The following is an 18,570-nucleotide window of genomic DNA, read 5'->3' on the forward strand; positions in this document are numbered from 1 at the left end:
CTCTGGATCACTCTTTCTCTGGATCTTTCTGGCTCTCTCTTTCCCTGATCCTCTGTTTTCTGGGAACATTTCTGGCCCTCATTCCCCTGGCTCTTGGCTTATTCTCTTTCTTGTTTGACGTGTTTATCTGTCCCCTCTTGTTTTTCTCTTCAGTTTCTTTTCCTTAAGGTTTGCCTGGCGTCTCCCTTTTGTGTCGAATTGCTGATCCCGTATTTCTCCCACCATTCAGGCATATTAGTGTGTGGCTCTTGCGGACCGCACCCTAATTCATAAGAGCAGCAGGTGATTCAGAAACACAAAAATTTACAGAAATCCTTGGCCTCCTTCCTAAAAAAGTCTCCAAACAAATTGTCAAGACAACACGTTTCGATATCTCGAGCCGTATTCCACAGGAGAAAAACGAAAGGTCTGCATGATCTTTACACAGCATCATTTCCACTGAATACTGGTTTACGAGATAGGTTCAAACGAAATGTGTAGTAAACTTCAATACTAGCTAAAAAGCTTGCTGGCTTGACTTTGGATATAACCTGGGGGCTATGTCGAAACACGAGCTTACTATTTGAAGGGATTTAGGTGTTTCTTGACAGCGAGAAATGCTTATGTTTAGTCGTTGCGTGTAGATTTTCAAGACACGTTTGAAAGGCGATCGTTTTGTCTCCATGCTTATAGATATCTGGGGTCATTGGCTGTATCTATGAATTCACTGTTGAGAATAGCATGGCAATTTCTGGGATGTTCGTCATAAGCGGGGCATCAGTTTCAGCGGGAGTTTTTGGGAAGTACTATAAATTTTCAATACAGAGTGAGTTGAGTTTTGTCTCTGATTATCTTTCAGAGACCCGACAACTTTAAAACTTAAACACAAATTGGGACGAAATCTATGCATGAATCTCGAACAGAGTGTCTCAAAAGACATTACCACTCTTCTGTAGTAGATAGTGTGGATATGAAATCATGATGACCGAATCTAAAAACTAACTCATAGAAGCGTCCATGATATTCGTGGCATGTCACTCTTGTCATGTATTTACCCAAAAGACACAGCTCAAGTGCAACAAGCATACCATTAGTTAATTCAAGTGGTCGGTCAGGTGGCCCTTCCTCACGTCGTTTCCTCTTCCAAAGTCAATGTGGCCTAGCATCGCCAGGCATTTCTTGCCTCAGCCCGATCCTGGCGCATGTGCCATTTTTTGAAGGGTTGCCGTCACAGCCAAAGAAAGAAGTCCCCTCTTCCCTTTCTGCTTTCATCCAAGATCTCGGTTGCTCACACCGTATACTCGCACGTGACAACAGCTTTATAAGTAGCCAGTTTCTATTTCAAGCTGATGACCCACATCTTTTTTTTTAAAAGACCAACACGAGAATGACCCAGAAATTTAGACTGGGACTAGCAAGGTTTCTTTCCTTTTAGAACGGAAACAGGAGCAATACCCCTCTACAGACTCGGTCCTATTCTCGGGACTCGCGGCTCTAATTTGGCCGGGTACATCACGCACTTTTCGCAATTGCAACCGTTTTCTATGTTGCAACTTGGCGTGAGACCCACTACTCCATATATAAAGAGGACCTGAGCGTACCTTTGAATACACACTTTTTTCATGACGGATTTCCAGGCATACAAAGGCACCAATTTCTACGTGCCCTCGCGCTACAAAATCCAGGAGGTTTTGGGCCGGGGCTCCTACGGGGTGGTGTGTGTTGCCATCGACACAAAGTCCCAGGACCCAGTCAAGTTGGCCGTCAAGAAAATCTGCAAGATTCTACAAAGAGAGATCTTGCTCAAAAGAGCCATCCGGGAGTTGAAGCTCATGCGCTTTTTCCGGGGCCACCGAAACGTACGTGAAACCCCGTTGTCGGGACTCCTCGGTCCATGATGCTTATTTCAGACCAGTGCCTGGTTCCTTTTCCCGGGGCCCGTCTGCAAGCACCCGGCCCTTTTCTTTATTCTTGATCTTTTGTATTTTTGCAAGGCACTAACCTCCAGATAGTTTCGCTTGTAGACGTGTACTTCATCACGTTGTCTCCCTACGAAGGGCTCTACTGCTTCCAGGAACACATGGACTACGACCTCGCCAGAGTCCTCTACTCCACCGTGCAGTTTCTGGAGTTCCACATCCGCAACTTTCTCTACCAGGTGGTCTGTGGCATCAAGTACATCCACCTGGCCAACGTCGTGCACCGCGACCTCAAGCCAGGCAACATTCTCGTGAGCTCGCGGGGAGTTTTGAAGATATGTGACTTTGGGCTTGCCCGCGCCATTTCGGGCTCGCCGTCCAACAGGTCCGAGGAGCCAATCACAAACTACGTGGCCACCCGCTGGTACCGGGCGCCGGAATTGATTCTCCGGTCCACCCACTACGGCAAGGAGGTGGACATGTGGGCCGTCGGCTGTATTTTGGGCGAGCTCTACGGGCGCCAGCCATTGATGCCCGGGAAAAGCTCGGTGCACCAGCTACATGAGATCATCAAATACTTGGGCAGTCCTCCCCCGCACATCAGCATCCGGCGCGATTGGGATCTTCCCGGCGGCGAGCGCAAAGCCGTCAACTGGTCCACGGTTTATCCTTTTGCGTCCGCAGACAGTCTCGATTTGCTTGGCCAGCTCTTGAAGTGGGAGCCGACGGCCAGGCTCGACGTGGAGCAGACCATCGCACACTCGTTCTTCAAGAAGATCAGGGACATCACGTGCGAGCCCCAGAGCCGGTCTGTGTTTAATTTTGGGAAAGAGGAAAACGAGGACGACTTGAACAAGTTGCACGGGTTGCTTAAAGAGGAGGTGGCGGCGTTTCAAACCGAGAGAAACAAGAGGCTAGTTTAGAGCCAGTGCTCCCGGAAAGCAGGTTCATAGCCGACAAATACAAGATGTAAGAGAGAGGAGGCAGAGAGAAGCCCGGTGCTGGTGTAGCATGTTCGTCCAGCACAGGTGGTCACGTGTGGTGCTTACAGTGGGTGAGATAGATGATCGCATGCGCCCCGGTCTTCTCTAAGGGTAAAGCAGTGCGGAGGGCTGGCTGACCCAAACCCACTTCCTGCAAGACAAGCAAAAAGCCCTGTTGGATTTGTTTTTTTCTTGTCCCTCCCCTTTTCTTGTTTACGTTTCTCATGTGCCATTGTGGGGAGACCTCGGCGAGGCGCGAGCCTCGGTGCAAGCCTCGCACCCCGCTTCACTGCACTCCAGATCTGGCCACACGTCTCGGGCAAATATGGGGAAATAGTATAAAAGCCGGCGGGAGCCGGGGTTCATCCCGAGCCGTTCTGTTTCTGGAAGCACGAGCTGAAACACACCCGAGACGCACGTGACACAGCTTTGCAAAGCATCAACGAACCATGTCGGTCTCCCATCCAAACCTCGAAATCCTCGGTTTCACCGTCAACTATGAAGACGGCACCAAGAACGAAATCCCGGTGAAGGGCTCCAAGTCTATAGAGTTCAAGATCCCGGAGGACACCACGTACCAGACGACGATTCATTTTCTAGTCAAGGAAAAAACCTTGAACAAGCTCAAATACAAGCAGGAGGTCAAGGCTTTTGGCATGGTGGTGCGCAGTCGCGAGGTGTTTGTTGGCGAGCAATTTGCACCCAGAGACACGCCGTATGACGTGACCTTCGACAAGGACTGCACACCCAAAGGGATGATTCTTCGGGGCGAGTACAACTGTGTTTCTACGTACTATGCCGATGGCGAGGTGTTGTTCCAGTCGCCATGGAAGTTGAATGTCACGAAAAAGTGAGGTGGAAGCATGTGTCTGAAAGACGTTTTAGATCGCCCTGGCTGGCGGCGCAAATTAGATGAAAGCACATAGACCGATACATGTGTCTGGTGCGCGCTGTGAAACCAGCATAGACAATGCGTATAGTAGAATCAATGACCGCTATATCTACACGATCGGTGAGGAACGCTTATGGAAGAGCAGATCTGGGCTGTACTTCTGTAGTCCTGTGGAGCTTTGTGATTTTGGCCGTTTTTCTGGCCGAAAAATTCGTGATTTCTGGAGTATAGTGGGGAGGTCTGCTAGGCAAGGTGCCTATATCCGTCCATTGTAGAATAGTCTGCGGCGCCCCGCAAACCAGGCGACTTTCTTGGCATTGGCTTGAGCCTGAGAGCGGCGGTCTTGCGGCATAATTAGCTTTTCCCTCGACCCGGACTCGTTCCTCGTGAAGCAGGTTTTTGCTTTGTTTTGTTCAAGCACCTCCCGCCATCGTTTCTCCCTATGATCTCCCTCTAATATCGCTTTTTATGCGAGGGGCCAGCAAGGCCATTCTGGAGGGGCTAGGTTTGTATTTACCTATCTCTTCATGACAGAAGGGACTCTATCTACTTTATATACCCGTCGGGGAACCACGTAGATAGAGGGACTTTAGAGGATATTGATATCCGGAAGAGTTCATGTCAAGGTTTCTGAGAATATATATGCACTTACAACGATATCCGGTGTTGGGATGAGCTTACACTTTGTCCTTGCAGTGGCTGCTGTGAATGCGTCTATCACTATCTGATAAAACTAGCTCCTAGTATGTTCCTGTGTCAACTCGTGTTGATGTCTCCCAGTAAAATGTCTCATCAGTGTTCCCAGTACGATATCATTTTACCATGCCCTTATATTTATTTCATACATGTCCCCAATTTTTGTATAACTCTCATTTACTATCTTGTGTTGCCAGCTTGTATTACTGTCTCATATTACCATCTCCCATATCTGCAATATCTACCATTCTCTCCGGTCGATATCTCATAGTATTATAAACCTCCATAACTCCTTCACGTTCCGTGCTTCTTCATTGATATGTCTTTCATCTTGCTCCTGTCCATTATCCCCATATTTCCCCTAGAAACAAGTGCACCCGAACTTTGACTTCCCAAGTGCGCCGGCATTCGCACCCATTAATTTGGCCCCAGCGCCGCGAACCCTCACGGGGCCATAAAACCTGAACCGCCAGAGCAAACCGCTTGCACCATAGAGAGAACACAGACTTGTTGGTCCCGTAATCAACTCAGTGCAAATTACACAGGGAAATAAATATAAGCGAAGCAGGGAAATTAGTGCAAGCTTAGCAGAGAAATCAGTGCAAGCTAAGCAAGAAAATCAGACAAGCCAAACAATCATATCAGTGCAAACTGAACAATCATATCGGTGCAAACTGAACAATCATATCGGTGCAAACTGAACAATCATATCGGTGCAAACTGAACAATCATATCGGTGCAAGCAGAACAAGAAAGTCAGTACAAGCTGGACAAGAAATTCAGTAAAAGCTAAGCAATATCATAGTGCAAACTGAACAATCATACCAGTAAAAGCTGAACGTGAAATTCAGTTAAAGCTGAACAATTATATCAGTATCAGCTAAGCAAGATCATAGTGCAAACTGAACAATCATATCAGTACAAACTAAACAACCAAATAACTACAAACTGGACAAGAGTTTTAGTACAAGCTGAACAATCGGTATAGCTAAGCAAGAAAACCAGTGCAAACCGAACATTCATATCAGTACAAGCTATCATCAGCACAAGCTGTCATATCAGTACAATTTATCATACCAGTACAAGCTGTCATATCAGCACAAGCTGTCATATCAGTACAATTTATCATACCAGTACAAGCTATCATCAGTGCAAGCTGTCATATCAGTACAATCTGTCATACCAGTGCAAGCTATCACATTAGCTGAACAAGAACACATATAACTGCCTCGCCAGCGCACCCCGTCTTGCTTCTCCCCACTCATGCTGACTCGCCCAGCCACCCACTCTGGGTCCTGGTACTCCAAAGACCGCACGGTCCTTTCCGAACAGGTGGCCCGTTTTCTTGCCCAGGCTCCGCCCCCGAAACCCGGGGCCAGGGTGCTTGTGGGGCCTCATGCGGGATACGCGTACTGCGGACAGAGGTTGGCAGAGACGTACAAGGCGTGGGACTGCCGGCACACACAGACCGTGTTCATCCTCGGCCCGTCACATCACGTGTTCTTCCAAGACACCGCCCTTTTGACGGCCCACGCCGGATACAGCACGCCCTTGGGGCACGTGCCCGTGGCCACCGGCATATGCGAGGCGCTCGTGGGCCAGGGGCTGGCGTTTGGCTACATGAGCGGATCCGTCGACGCGGACGAGCATCTGTTTGAGATGCACTTGCCGTTTTTGGTGCAGCGGTGCCTTGACGAAAACATCCCGGTGCCCCGCGTGGTGCCCATCATGGTCTCGGGGCTCTCGGCGCATGCCCGCGGCGTGCTCGTGGCGGCGTTGCGGCCGTATTTCGCCGACCCGCACAACACCTTTGTCGTGCTGTCTGATTTCTGCCACTGGGGCCGCCGGTTCGGGTACACAAAATACGTGTCCGACCCGGGCCTGCTGAGGCCCACGGCCTACGAGAAGGCCCCCGCGCACAAGGTGCCGATCTACAAGTCGATCGAGTATTTGGACCGCTCGGCAATGCAGGTGGCTGCGGCGGGGCTGCTGGCCGAATGGGACGCGTACATCGAGACTACAGGCAACACGATCTGCGGCCAGAGGCCGATTGCAGTCGTGTTGCTGCTTTTGGAGGACTACAGGGCGCGAGGCGGTGAGTTGGCATCTGGCGCGGTGTTCCAGTGGCTTGGCTACTCGCAAAGCAGCAGGGCCACGTCTGCCTCGGACTCCAGCGTCTCGTATGCCGCAGGATACGTGCAGCTCAAGTAGCGGCGCGGTGGTTTGGGCCTGGCCGGGTGGTGCTTGGTGTTTAGTCTGCGCTCATTGATCATTCAGGGGGGCATTGAAAATGACTGTGCGGCGGGATCCAAACGCCAGCCTCTGACCATTCCTGAAAGCAGCTAGGGTTTTTGATCCCGTGTCGTTCCAGCTACAGCAGTTCGCAGCCACATGCAGCTGATTGGCCAGTGAAGCAGCGCGTCCACTGGTTGAATGGCGCTTTTGGAATTGGTCCCCTTTAGCCGTCGGAAAGACCATCTGCTCTTTAATGCCTTCTGTGCGTCGAACGATGAAAGGAGAACAAAGACCTTTTGTTCTTCAAGGACGCCTCTAGAACTGGGCGATTTCCCAAGTGTGACTTATTCATTGCAGCCGAACAACATTAGATGGACGGGACGTTCTATGGAGAGCAGTATACGGAGATGTATACGGAGATGTATACGGATAGCTGTATACGGATAGCTGTATACTGGGAGATATTTACGGATAGCTGTATACGGAGAGCTGTCTACGGAGAGCTGTCTAAGGAGATGTATACGGAGATGTATACGGAGATGTACACGGATTGGCAATGCTTTCTCCGCATCCCATCATATCCCGGCTTCACAGCCACAAGCAGCCCGTCCGCCGTCCAAACAACCAGAAAACCGACCTCTGCCACAGCACTAATAAGCATACGCGCACTCCACCAAAAAGCGCGTGCTCATAACCGTGCGAGAGGGCGCGGTCTTAGAATACACCATTGATCTGGGCCCAGGAAGCCTGGATCCCGGCTCCTGCGGCTTTCTCCCACGACGCCCCACCACATCCACGTCTGCCAAAAACAAGCCTCTGGGAGGATTCGGCACATCAGAGCCTGAGCATTTGACCGCGTGAAACAGCTCATCAAAAAAGTCCGCCGTTCCATCATCCACCACGCCCCATGGACGCAAAGTTCTTTGGAAAGTCCAAGGCGTCCGAGCTCCGCGCCGAGTTGGAGCAGGCCCGCAAAAAACTGAAGCCGCAGCAGCGGGTGCGGGCCGTGTTGAAAAAGGTCGTGGCCAATATCATTTTGAACCGCCCGGAGTTGGCGCTGCTCATGCCGGACATCATCGGCCTCATGGCCATAGACGACTACGAGGTGCGGCGCCTCTGCTGCCACTACATAGTGCATTACGCAGAACTGAACCCGGCCGAGGCCGAGGGCCTGCTTGCTTTTTTTGCGCGGTTCGTGGCGGACCTCGATCCGATGCTCCGGAGCTTGGCCATCAAAACCGTATCGGATGTGCCGTTGCGCGTGTTTTCCAAAATGGCGTTTCTGCTGGTGCCATTCTTGCTCGTGGACCAGAACCCGCATGTGCGCACGCGGGCGGCGTTTGCCGTGGCCAAGTTGTACCAGCACGATGCCAAGACGACCGTGGCTCACAAGTTGATCGAAAGCTTGAACAACTTGCTCTACGACGATAACCAGATGGTCGTGGCCAACGCGCTCGCGGCGCTCCACTCCATCACGGAGTCTCTGGGCTCCATGGGCCTCAGCATCAACAAGGACAATCTGCTCCGGCTCATGCGCAGCGCGGCGGCCGCCAACGAGTGGCGCCAGGTGTACTTGCTCAACGCGCTCATGGCGTACGTGCCTCAGAGCTGCCAGGACGCGATCGAGGTCTTGGAGACCGTGGTGCCGGCTTTGCTGCACGAAAACGCCGCGGTGGTGTTGAACGGCATCAAGGTCATCCTGTACTTGAGCAACTACATCGACACGCCGGAGCTCGTGGTGCCGGGGCTCCCGGCCAAGTTGGGCGCAGTGCTGGTGTCGTTGCTCTCGAAGCCCCCGGAGCTCCAGTTTTTGGTGCTCCGCAATATCATCTTGCTTCTCTTGGGCAAGAAGTACTTGATGGCCGTGGACGTCGAGCTGTTCTTCTGGAAGTTCGATGACCCGATCTACATCAAAGACACCAAGTTGGAGATCATCTATCTCCTTGCCAACGAGACCAACATCGACGTGGTGTTCCGCGAGTTGGAGGAGTACGCCACGGAGGTAGACAGCAAGATGGCGCGGAAGGCCATCCGCGCGTTCGGCAATCTTGCGCTCAAATCCGAGGCCGCCGCCGCCAGCTGCGTGGACATCTTGGTGGACTTGATCTCCAATGACATTTCGTATATCGTGCAGGAGGCCAGCGTGGTCATCAAGAACATTCTCCGCAAGTACCCCGGCAAGTTCTCCATTCTCTTGGACAGCATCGTGCGCCACTACAAGTCGATGGAGGACGCCGATGCCAAGCTTGCAATCACATGGATGGTGGGCCAATTCTGCCAGCAGATCCCGAGCGCTGACGCCATCTTGACGCACCTCCTCGCCTCCTTCAACGAGGAACCGCTTGATGTTCAGTACGCCATGATCACTGCTGTGGTCAAGTACTACGTGCATTTTCCACATGCAGGCGAAGCACTAGTGCTCAACGTGTTGAAATGGGCCACTGAAGAAACTGACAACCCTGACTTGAGGGACCGTGGCTTCTTTTACTGGCGATTGATCACCCACCTGGAGAATGGAGGCGCAGACGAAGAGTTCCAGAGCCGGACGAAAGAGATCGTCATCAACATAAACCCAGAAATCAGCTCCGAGAGCGAAAAAATCGATCCCATGGTTCTCGAGGAGTTGGAACTCAATATTGGCTCGCTAGCGTCCATTTACCTAAAACCAGTGAAGCACGTCTTCCGCCTAGCCAAGAAAAAGCTGCTTCCCCCATCTCCAGCGTTGCAGCCGCGCCGCAAGCCGGACTTATCCTATCATGTAAACTCGGCAACACTGCAGCCTATTGAAAGGCCGCCCCGGAGAGAACACCTGAAACCATTGCCTCTAGTCGACAGGAACTTGAGCTCGAGCAGCTTTGGCACCAATTCTTCACGTGCATCGGCTGATAATTCGAAAAAGGAAAGTTTCGGTCAGAAGCTTTCTCGAAAAGCGTCTGTCATGACATGGAAAAAGAGCATGAAACACTAGATGTCGTTGCTCTCCTGCTTGATCACAAGCGGTTCCCTTTTCGCCTTTTTCACAGCGACTATCTGAACGTCTGGAGAGAACTTGACGATTTGTTCTCCTTTGGAGATTGTCTCTGTGCCTGTTGAAGGCATGTTTGGCTCGGGCCCATCTGGAACAGAGCTTTTCAATTCTTCTGCGTCAACCCCCAACAAAGTGCCAAGGATTATCACAGCCCCGGGTTTCGACATAACGAGCATGTTTTCCTTGCAAAATGTCCCTGCCACACACAGAGGACATCCCCATGCACACTCACAGTCTCGGACTCTTTCATACGTTGCACATACAATCTCATCAATATACTCGAACGTTTTGCCCGACATGCCTGTGCCTTGCTCACCGCCCTTTGAGTCGTAAAATATCAATCGTGCTGGCCTTTTCCTCATGGATTGCCTCCTTGCGAATTCTTTTTCTGGCGCTTTGCATTCGGTGGAAAGCTCAGCGTCAGCACCATTGGGGGTCCATCTAGCATTGGGGTTTGTAGTTGCCCCTCCGGTAACATACAAGGGGAGTACATTCATAATTGCATGTTGAGCGGCATGAATTCCACCAGCAGGATTGAGGCGTTTCTCCTTAATGATATCGACTGCCCTTGAAGGAATGTCTATCCAAAACCCTTTCGATTTCAAAATCACAGGTGGATTTTTGACTTCTACAGCCTCCAAAATATCGCTCTTGCGATTGACCTTGAAGTACCCAAAGACAATGATCATTGTCTGCACTTTTCCGTAAAAAACCGGGATATCAGTTGGTGCAGCGTTTTTGTTGATATTGAGCTGTTTCACCATCTCAATTTCCATGGGATCCACGTCTGAAAAATCTCTCTGCTGAGTGGTCCAGCTCACCTTGACCCTTTCGACCTTAGCATATCTGCCGTCCGTATTGAAATCCTTCACGAGATAAGGAAGTCCCTGGTGAAGAAATATTCCTCCCTCATAGAGCGTGAAGCTTGTGCGCAGCTCTTCCACTTCTTCGATGACGATGTTTCTGTTATCGGTGATGTCCACAACGGCGTACATAGTTTGCTCAATAGCTCTAAGCGACACTTTCTCTGCGGGCCACGGCAAATAGCGGGGATCTGTGCGATAAAAGCCCTTTTTATCCTGGTGCAATTTCTCGGTGCAAAGCTCCAAGAACTTTTTCGGGGCATTTGGGTCATTTCTAATACAAAACCATTTGCCGTCATTCTCCAAATCCAAGGGCCATTCGAAGGCGGCACATTGTAGGTGCATGGACATCACCAATCTATTCAGGCTCCCGTCGAGGAAACCATCTACGCAAAGATCCTCATAAGTTTTGTCGCAAAGCTCATGTGAGTTCTTGAGGTAGTGTCTGTCTATCGGCGAGGCTCCGCAAACCAAGATGGCCAAGCTGCCTTTAGAAGACTTTCCCCTGCCCGCTCTTCCGAATTGCTGGTGTAAATTCAGTTTCAGTATGGGGAACCCACACGAGACCACAACATCCAAGTCCGACAAATCGATGCCGAGCTCCAATGCATTTGTGGCGACAATTGCTCGTAGATGGCCCAGAAACATTTTATGCTCAATAGCCCGGCGGTCAGCTTTCGCGTATCCTCCTCTGTAAGCCATGACATCATGTTCACTGAGAGAGTTCCATTCTGGATGTTGTTTATCGGATATCAAGGTCTTGACTTCCTTGATCAAAAGCTCGCACACAGCTCTAATAGGACAAAAAACAATCACTTTGATTGACGGAAGTGAGCATAAGAGGTGCACGAGAATCTTGGCCAGTTCCCCTACGATGTTTTCTCTGGGAAGAAATGCAGATTGAATAGGTGATTTCAATGACGTGGCAGACTTCAATTGAGCCTGGGGAAGTTCTCGCTGGCCCTTTTTGTTCATCAAGATCGGGGGCTCCCATATCACCATTTTCTTCTCCGTGCTTGGGCTTCCATCTTCGAACACATGAAGTAACCCTTCCATCTGCGGGATCGCACAAAGGGTTCGGAAATGGGCTTCCGGGTTGTCAATGGTCGCTGAGCACGAAATATATAGCGGCACCGAATCATTCAAGCTGATCGTGGCTCGAAGACGGTTTAAGCGTGCCATGACATACAGGACATGGATGCCAAACGTTCCCTTGTAAACGTGCAACTCATCCATGATAACATACTTGAGATTGGAGAGAAACTCCAGCCAACCACGGTTTTGGCCATACTCCTCAGAAATCAGGTTTGGAAGAATAGCAGCGTGGATTGCATCTGGGTTCGTGAATATGATGTCTGCAAAGTTTCGGATGTAGCCTCTGCTTTTCGCCGGAGTGTCTCCATCATACGTGTCCACGACAATTTTCCGCTTATTTTGCGGAAGATGGGATATGAGCTCGCGAAGATGCCTCATCTGATCCTGCGCTAGGGCCTTGGTTGGGAAGATAAGCATGGCGGTGGTGGTGCGTTTCTTTTCGTTGACCCCAGAGTCACAGTCGCGTAGAATGTCGTTCAATATTGGGAGTTGGTATATGAACGATTTGCCCGAGCTGGTAGACGTTGACACAATCACGTGTTTCTTGTCGTTGACGATAGCAGATATTGCTTTTGTCTGGTGCAAGTATAGGCCATCTTCGACGGCATCCACGCCCTTATAATTCCAAAGTGCATCCACGAGATCCAGATGAAGAAGGCCCGGGGCCACCGGCTCCAACCGGGCAGTTCGAGCTTCAGTAAGCGTATAGGTGTTTCGAATCTGGTCTCGGAACAAGGGGGCAGTTTTAAGGGCCAGGAGCATTTCATCCAAATGCGGCTTTTCATTAGAAGAAACCCTGTTTCCTGCAGTGTTGGTGGCAGTTTCCATGATCGTCACCGGATCTGCCAAATTTGCCGGCTCGGGCATGCTCTGAGTACATGTTTCGACCAAACTTTTGAACGGCACTCCCTCACTCGTATCTTCTGAAGAAAACAGGTCCAAGTAGCCCTCTATGCATGCACAGAATCTCTCGTTGCGCCCTCTAATAATGGCCAAGAGCTGTTCCTGAGTAAGGCTCCCCAAAGACATATTGCTGCTCGTTGAAAAAAAACCGGGCGAGGCCGAAGTTTGTGTTTTCTGTCTTTTCTTACTCTGATAGCTTTTACCTTTGATGGCAGCTCCGATTCCTTGTGTCCGCACATCGCAGAACTCGAAGACTAGTAGCTGGCGTTCATGTCCCGGCGATTCGGCTTCTTTGGCCAACGCTTCGTAGGCGTCATCGACTGTTTTGGGCTGGTTTTGTGTGTACCCGTTCTGGGCCGAATATTGCACTTTTTCAAGGTGTTGGAGAAGTACTTGGTTTTCATCGAAATAGTCAAAAATGACATCCCCTTGAGGAAGCAAGTATTTTATTATCTGAAGATCAAGGTTAGAGATATCCGCGTCGAGTTTCCGGAGCAAGTCTGCCGTGGGAATCGTGTGGCGAGAGAAGGAAGAGAGAAACGTGAGGTGCGTGTTGATCTGATTGAACTTTCTATATAAGGACGTGAAAAATAAGGGCCACAGCTCTCGCAGGCTTGTGCCCTTTGATAGTGAGGATGACTCTTTTTTGGCGTTTTCAGACATGAGTGACAAAAGGGGCAAGAGTTTGTATGCTTGGATTCCCAGTCAATACCAATAAGACATAAAAGGAGAAATGCGAAATCTGGGGAAGGCGCATCGCGAGTTGAGACACGTGTCTAAGCTTCGTTTGAGGAGATGCCCTTGCAAAGCATCACCGATAAGTAAATAACATTCGTCTTCATTTCACTATTTTTTCAAAACACTGTTGATTTGGGAAATTAAAACTTTGCCACCAAGTAAGTGGGTACGAAATGCGACATAGCTTACTTTTTTTTAGTGGATTTATCTGATTAAAGGGGCAAAACTATATAAATAAGATATATAAGAATTCTTTAAACAGCTCCCAGCTACGTACCAAGTGTCGAAACTCGGCCCGTCTCCTTCCGTTAGTCACGGCCTGGACGGTCCTCCTGGCCCCTATCTGTTTACGTATTGGATATTACGTCATCGACTCCTAGGATAGGTCTCCTGTAGTAGTCGCTTCAACTCAGATGGTTGTAGCGGACCAACTTCAAACATACCTTGCCGGAATTAAATATTATTGTATGAGCTTAAGTTCGAATGAATAAGATATAAAAAAAAAGACTCTACAACACAGTAGGGCTGAACTGTACTTTCGTATATTCTGAGGTCCTTCCAAGCACGCGTATGTTGGTCTTTCCTTAACTTTCGACCGTAGTTAAACGTTCCGTAGAACAGAATATATTATTGAAGCACAAACATTTATAAAGCTCCAGCACTACGAAATTTTCGCTCCGTGTTCATATTCAAAATAAAAAACAAGAACAATATCGCGAGCTTTTTGAAAAACGTGAAGTCATGAAAGTGACAGATAACAAAAGCCGCCCAAGGCCTCAGTCATCCGGAAAAAAATCAATCTGAATCCCTTTGTATACATGTTAAGAAAACAGAAGAAGAACATATCCAAATATTGAGTAGAATTAGTAAGGATCTATTCGGTGAAGAGTGACACGAAATACTGTCAAAGATACCCAGGTCTTGTCTGAATTATCTCAAACAGATCCGGCTAATCTAGACAACATCTACACAAATTCCCACGAGTTATCTTGGTTCCATAGCCATTCAAAATCATGAAGGCTTGGAGTCAGGACATTTGGAAGGAATGATGGTGGTCTCCTCAATCATTAACACTGTCATCCAAGAGTCAATCAAAATGAGCTCTTCATACCCAAGGCTGTTCATGTGCTTATTCTTGATGTTTCCAAAACTCATGAATTACTGCCTAATTATTGCTGAGTACCTCTGAAAACACCAAATATATATACAGATATATACTCTAAATCTAGGACTTATATAATGGTATTCCTTGGCAGTTCTCTCTTTATTGATGTTAGTAATAAATTTCCAAAACTGACTCAGGTTTAGAGCCATGAAAATAAAAAACGCTCCAGAACATTGCACTTTTCACGACTTGCCCATCCAGAAATACAGGTCCATACCAAGTAGTTTTATATACATGCACCAAATTGTGCAAACCATCGCAATTCTATTGTTTTAGTGCCGTCAAATGCGAAAAGAAAACCAAATGAGTACGCATCTTTAAAAGAGAAAATACGGAATCACTTCTTTCTGTAAAAAATACATTAAGAAAGCTTCGTTGTTAGAATGACGCTTAAATAAAGGCGAATATCTGATCAGTAAAGCACAGTCACAGTAAGCCAAGGAAATGTGGACTGCAGCACATAGCCTCACGCGTACTCTCTATTGTTTTCTTGTTTTCTTGTTTCCTTTCTAAAGAGGGCTCATAATAAGGTAAACAAACACGCCCAAAACTCAGTACAGTCTTGCTCATTCCAAGCTTGTCTTGTGACCACTTCTTTGCGAAACAGCCACTCGTCCCAAATGTGGCAGAGCTGTTGAAAGTAAACCATATAAAAAGACAATTCATCATAAAACTCAAGAGAGATTTCTCAACTCAAAAGAGTTCATACGCTCTGGAACTAGCCAGGGAAAGTGCTGCTTTGTATCTGAACATTCTGCCGACAGTATGCAGCATTAATTGTAGAGAAAGTCGAACACGCGAATAATAAGTCTCGGCAAAATAACCAAAAAGCACTATATAAACGTGAGTCCGATCTTGGGCCGCATCTAAAAAGCTCAAGCTAAAAACTCCTTTCAACTGTCCTAAGTCATGAAGGGGTACTATCTCAGAGGCCCTAAACGCCACCTCCGGTCACTTTGCAATCTCACTTTCTTTAAATTCGATTTATTTTTCAACAATAATATGAAAGAAAATTCTGTCACAGCATGCTTTGTTTCCAACATCACAAAGCTCCTTCATTTCATCTTCTTTGCACATCTTACACTCGCTGGCTTCGGAGGAATAAATAGCGTTTATGGACACCCTGTTTTCTCAAATGACACGGGTAAATACCTACTTACGTCTGCAGACAAGGCCATCTATCTGAATATTACCCAGAAGCAATTTCGCCAAACAAGGCTTAACTTTGGAGTAAATTTAGGCGGCGTTTTTGTGAGAGAAAAAACGATATACCCCTCTCTCTTCGTGGATGGGGCAAATACGGAACTTGACCTCGTATCCCAGGCTTTGCGGGTTGATAAAGAACAAGGGAGAAGAAATATGGAGGCTCACTGGACTTCGTATTTTCTGGATGAAGATTGGAAGTGGCTAACCGAGAACAAAGTAAACTCTTTGAGGCTTCCCATCGGATTCTGGAATATTGACGGTGGGAAATATACTACAGGTACAAGCTTTGCGGAGTTTTCAGAGATGTACCAGAACTCTTGGCTGATTATCAAGTCTCACTATATTGAACCTGCCGCCAAAAGAGGAATTTCCATCTTGGTTGACATTCATGGGGTACCTGGAGGTGCCAACGTTAATGATCACAGCGGAGAAGTATACGGTAGTCCAGAGTTCTGGATCACCCCATCATTTCAAAATCTCTTGATTGAAGCGGCAGTCTTTGTTTTTGAAGATTTGAAAGAGTACGATAACATATCTGGAGTCCTGTTAATCAATGAGGCTTCATACGACTTTAATTCAGAACAGCAGAACTTTTACGCTAAGGCAATTAATGCTATACGTGAGAAAGAAAAGACAATTCCTGTGGTTATCTCTGATGGCTGGAATCCAGATTCATGGATCCAGTGGGTCAGTAGCAATCAGAACCCTAATGCTCCAGCGGGCATAGTAGTGGACCACCATGTTTACAGAACCTTTACTCCAGAAAACAAATTACGAACAGCACAAAAGATTATTGCCGACTTGTATGACGACTTGCTTCCCAGTGTAAACAACAACGGGAATGATGTGGATTTTATGGTTGGTGAATGGTCATGTGTTATGGATAGCGAGACATGGTCAAAGAGTGGAGTCAGCCCATCAGACGATAATGACCCTGGGCGTAAGAAGCTTGTGGCCGAGTTTGGTAGCAAGGAGTTAGAACTTATCATGAAACGAGCCAGCACCGGATCGTACTTTTGGACGTACAAATTTGAGTCGGGTAATGGAGGCGAATGGGATTTCCGCCAGCAGTTGGGCCATGGATTTAAGGCTCCCCAAGTATCGGTTCCAGACAACTCAACTTTCAAAACCACTCTCGACAGAGAATACGCTGCGCATGCAGACTACTGGGACAGCCGTCTCCCCAAAGAGACAAATGACCACGAAAGGTACAAGGAGGGGTTCATTGCAGCGTGGAAAGACGGTGTCACATATGCGAAGGTCGGTGCTTTGGTGGGAAGAAAGCAAGCTGTAAAGTCTGTCAGATTGCAAGAACATTTGCAGAGCAAAGGAGACCTGAAGTACTTATGGGAGTGGAAGCAGGGTTACGACAAGGGCTTGGAAGAGTTCAATAAAAATGCTCTTCAAGCAGCCGAAGGGACAGAGGCTTGAAATTGAGACGATCTGGTTTCGCCAGGAAGAGATTATATGTTATAAGAAAATGTTTTTCCATGTATTGTAATGAGTGCACAAAAATGGCTGCTTTGAAGGGTATTATAGCAGGCTGAATGGCTGATTAATGATTTCAATTGGTGGAATCATGAGACGATTGATCTTGAGAGCAGAGCCTCTATATGGGACGCACAAATACCAAGCCAAAGCCTGTAACAATGTCTCGATCTGTTTCCGAATATCCTTAGCGGCTTTGATAATATCACGCAATTTGCTTAGGTTTGTATTTGGGCTTTATCTCAGCTATCTTGATATTCTCTTTTCTTTAGTGCTGAATATTGCATTGTTAAACCCACGCTGTGTCGCTCTTCGGGCACACAAGCATTTTGCAGCCAGTTCTCTTTACCATTCGACAGTGGTTTTCTTCATACTATGATATATACTTTCAAGCTGCATTATAAAAGTGATGGGAATGGACCCTTTTCAGCGAACTGTGTCGTATGTGCTAATTTGTGAAGGCCTTATAATGGGCAGTGAATCTCACACTGCATATTACACGAATCCTCCAGAGGGAGTCTGTTTGCCCTCAGAGACGGCAAGAGAAAGGCAGATCAGAAATAAAAAGCATGATGATGTGGCAGCCCTACTTTTGGAATTTTTGAAGGCAGTTTATCAAAATGAAATACCAAAAGCCATCCATAAATCTGGCAAGCAGGTTCCGTTGGTGCGAGTGGTCCGTTGCCGCAAGCCAGATTGCATATTTGGTTGAAACAATAGCTATCCGGCTTAGAGTGGATGGGGGCTTGCTATTGAGCCACCGGTGTCTGAATATTCGTGCCAATGATGCCTCTGGCTCTTTTCTTTTTTCTGATTAGCCTCGCGCATTACTGTTTTTAGTTTCTTAATCTCCTGATTGTTGCTTTGATTGTAGCTCCAAACAGAGATTTCGGAAATCCAATACACAATCAAGAGAGAATAACGAGCTGGGTATCGAACGAGGAAGTTGAGAAAATATAACTGTTTTATAAAGTCCTTGCATATTTCCCAGTGAATCGTCTGACTGAAATTCAAGGGTCAATATCATGGAACAACATGAGATACACCATGGAAGAGAAACCATGTGAGGAGAAATACCGTTGAGAGCTGAGGGCAGAGAGAGCATGGGAAAAGAATTCAACATCGATCCTCGCATGAATGTATGTCACACGTGAACCAAAACATATTAACAATCCAATCACAATCCTGACTATACAAAAAATACATAATTTACACGATGTAGGCTATCAAGGCATTCTCCCCTTCTCCCTGTCCTAGAATTGCGCAGGCTTGCCAGGGCCTTATATGCCGCACCAGTCTCGCAGCAAGCAGCAAGCGAGACTTCACTTGGGCTGCCAGGCCCCAATCACCTCCCGCGTCCTATATATATATATATATATA

General features: G+C 47.9%; 9 protein-coding genes across 9 annotated transcripts in view; 6 read left to right on the top strand and 3 right to left on the bottom strand.

Moving 5' to 3' along the window:
- Positions 1–1,601: 1,601 nt before the first annotated feature.
- CSK1 (mitogen-activated protein kinase) lies at positions 1,602–2,821 on the top strand (the record flags this gene model as incomplete). The annotated part of the gene is made up of 2 exons (XM_018854365.1): positions 1,602–1,838; positions 1,988–2,821. 2 exons carry the CDS (start codon positions 1,602–1,604, stop codon positions 2,819–2,821), a joined length of 1,071 nt encoding a protein of 356 aa, XP_018709668.1.
- A 54-nt stretch (positions 2,822–2,875) lies between these two features.
- METBIDRAFT_219325 (uncharacterized protein) lies at positions 2,876–3,218 on the bottom strand. The gene has a single exon (XM_018855118.1). It carries the CDS (start codon positions 3,105–3,107, stop codon positions 2,931–2,933), a length of 177 nt encoding a protein of 58 aa, XP_018709669.1. The 5' UTR covers positions 3,108–3,218; the 3' UTR covers positions 2,876–2,930.
- Positions 3,219–3,330: 112 nt separating this feature from the next.
- On the top strand, positions 3,331–3,735 carry METBIDRAFT_47055 (uncharacterized protein; the record flags this gene model as incomplete). The annotated part of the gene is made up of 1 exon (XM_018858118.1): positions 3,331–3,735. The coding sequence occupies one exon, from the start codon at positions 3,331–3,333 to the stop codon at positions 3,733–3,735; it is 405 nt and encodes a 134-aa protein (XP_018709670.1).
- Positions 3,736–5,732: 1,997 nt separating this feature from the next.
- Positions 5,733–6,680, top strand: METBIDRAFT_46681 (uncharacterized protein; the record flags this gene model as incomplete). The annotated part of the gene is made up of 1 exon (XM_018858063.1): positions 5,733–6,680. The coding sequence occupies one exon, from the start codon at positions 5,733–5,735 to the stop codon at positions 6,678–6,680; it is 948 nt and encodes a 315-aa protein (XP_018709671.1).
- A 931-nt stretch (positions 6,681–7,611) lies between these two features.
- METBIDRAFT_46747 (uncharacterized protein) lies at positions 7,612–9,672 on the top strand (the record flags this gene model as incomplete). Its single annotated transcript, XM_018858071.1, has 1 exon — positions 7,612–9,672. The coding sequence occupies one exon, from the start codon at positions 7,612–7,614 to the stop codon at positions 9,670–9,672; it is 2,061 nt and encodes a 686-aa protein (XP_018709672.1).
- METBIDRAFT_47118 (ATP-dependent 3'-5' DNA helicase) lies at positions 9,669–13,256 on the bottom strand (the record flags this gene model as incomplete). Its single annotated transcript, XM_018858127.1, has 1 exon — positions 9,669–13,256. One exon carries the CDS (start codon positions 13,254–13,256, stop codon positions 9,669–9,671), a length of 3,588 nt encoding a protein of 1,195 aa, XP_018709673.1.
- Positions 13,257–15,726: 2,470 nt separating this feature from the next.
- On the top strand, positions 15,727–17,154 carry METBIDRAFT_33349 (glucan 1,3-beta-glucosidase). The gene has a single exon (XM_018856272.1). The coding sequence runs from the start codon at positions 15,856–15,858 to the stop codon at positions 17,131–17,133; it is 1,278 nt and encodes a 425-aa protein (XP_018709674.1). The 5' UTR covers positions 15,727–15,855; the 3' UTR covers positions 17,134–17,154.
- Positions 17,155–17,968: 814 nt separating this feature from the next.
- Positions 17,969–18,534, bottom strand: METBIDRAFT_219494 (uncharacterized protein). The gene has a single exon (XM_018855120.1). It carries the CDS (start codon positions 18,323–18,325, stop codon positions 18,035–18,037), a length of 291 nt encoding a protein of 96 aa, XP_018709675.1. The 5' UTR covers positions 18,326–18,534; the 3' UTR covers positions 17,969–18,034.
- Positions 18,535–18,570, top strand: part of METBIDRAFT_219495 (glycoside hydrolase family 5 protein) — a 2,016-nt gene continuing 1,980 nt past the window's right edge. The window contains exon 1 of the mRNA XM_018855121.1: positions 18,535–18,552. The gene's annotated coding sequence lies outside the window, so the exon portion shown is untranslated. The remainder of the gene's footprint in view (positions 18,553–18,570) is intronic.

The sequence above is a fragment of the Metschnikowia bicuspidata genome, assembly GCF_001664035.1.
Source record: "Metschnikowia bicuspidata var. bicuspidata NRRL YB-4993 chromosome Unknown METBIscaffold_7, whole genome shotgun sequence".
NCBI classification, from domain to species: Eukaryota; Fungi; Ascomycota; class Pichiomycetes; order Serinales; family Metschnikowiaceae; genus Metschnikowia; species Metschnikowia bicuspidata.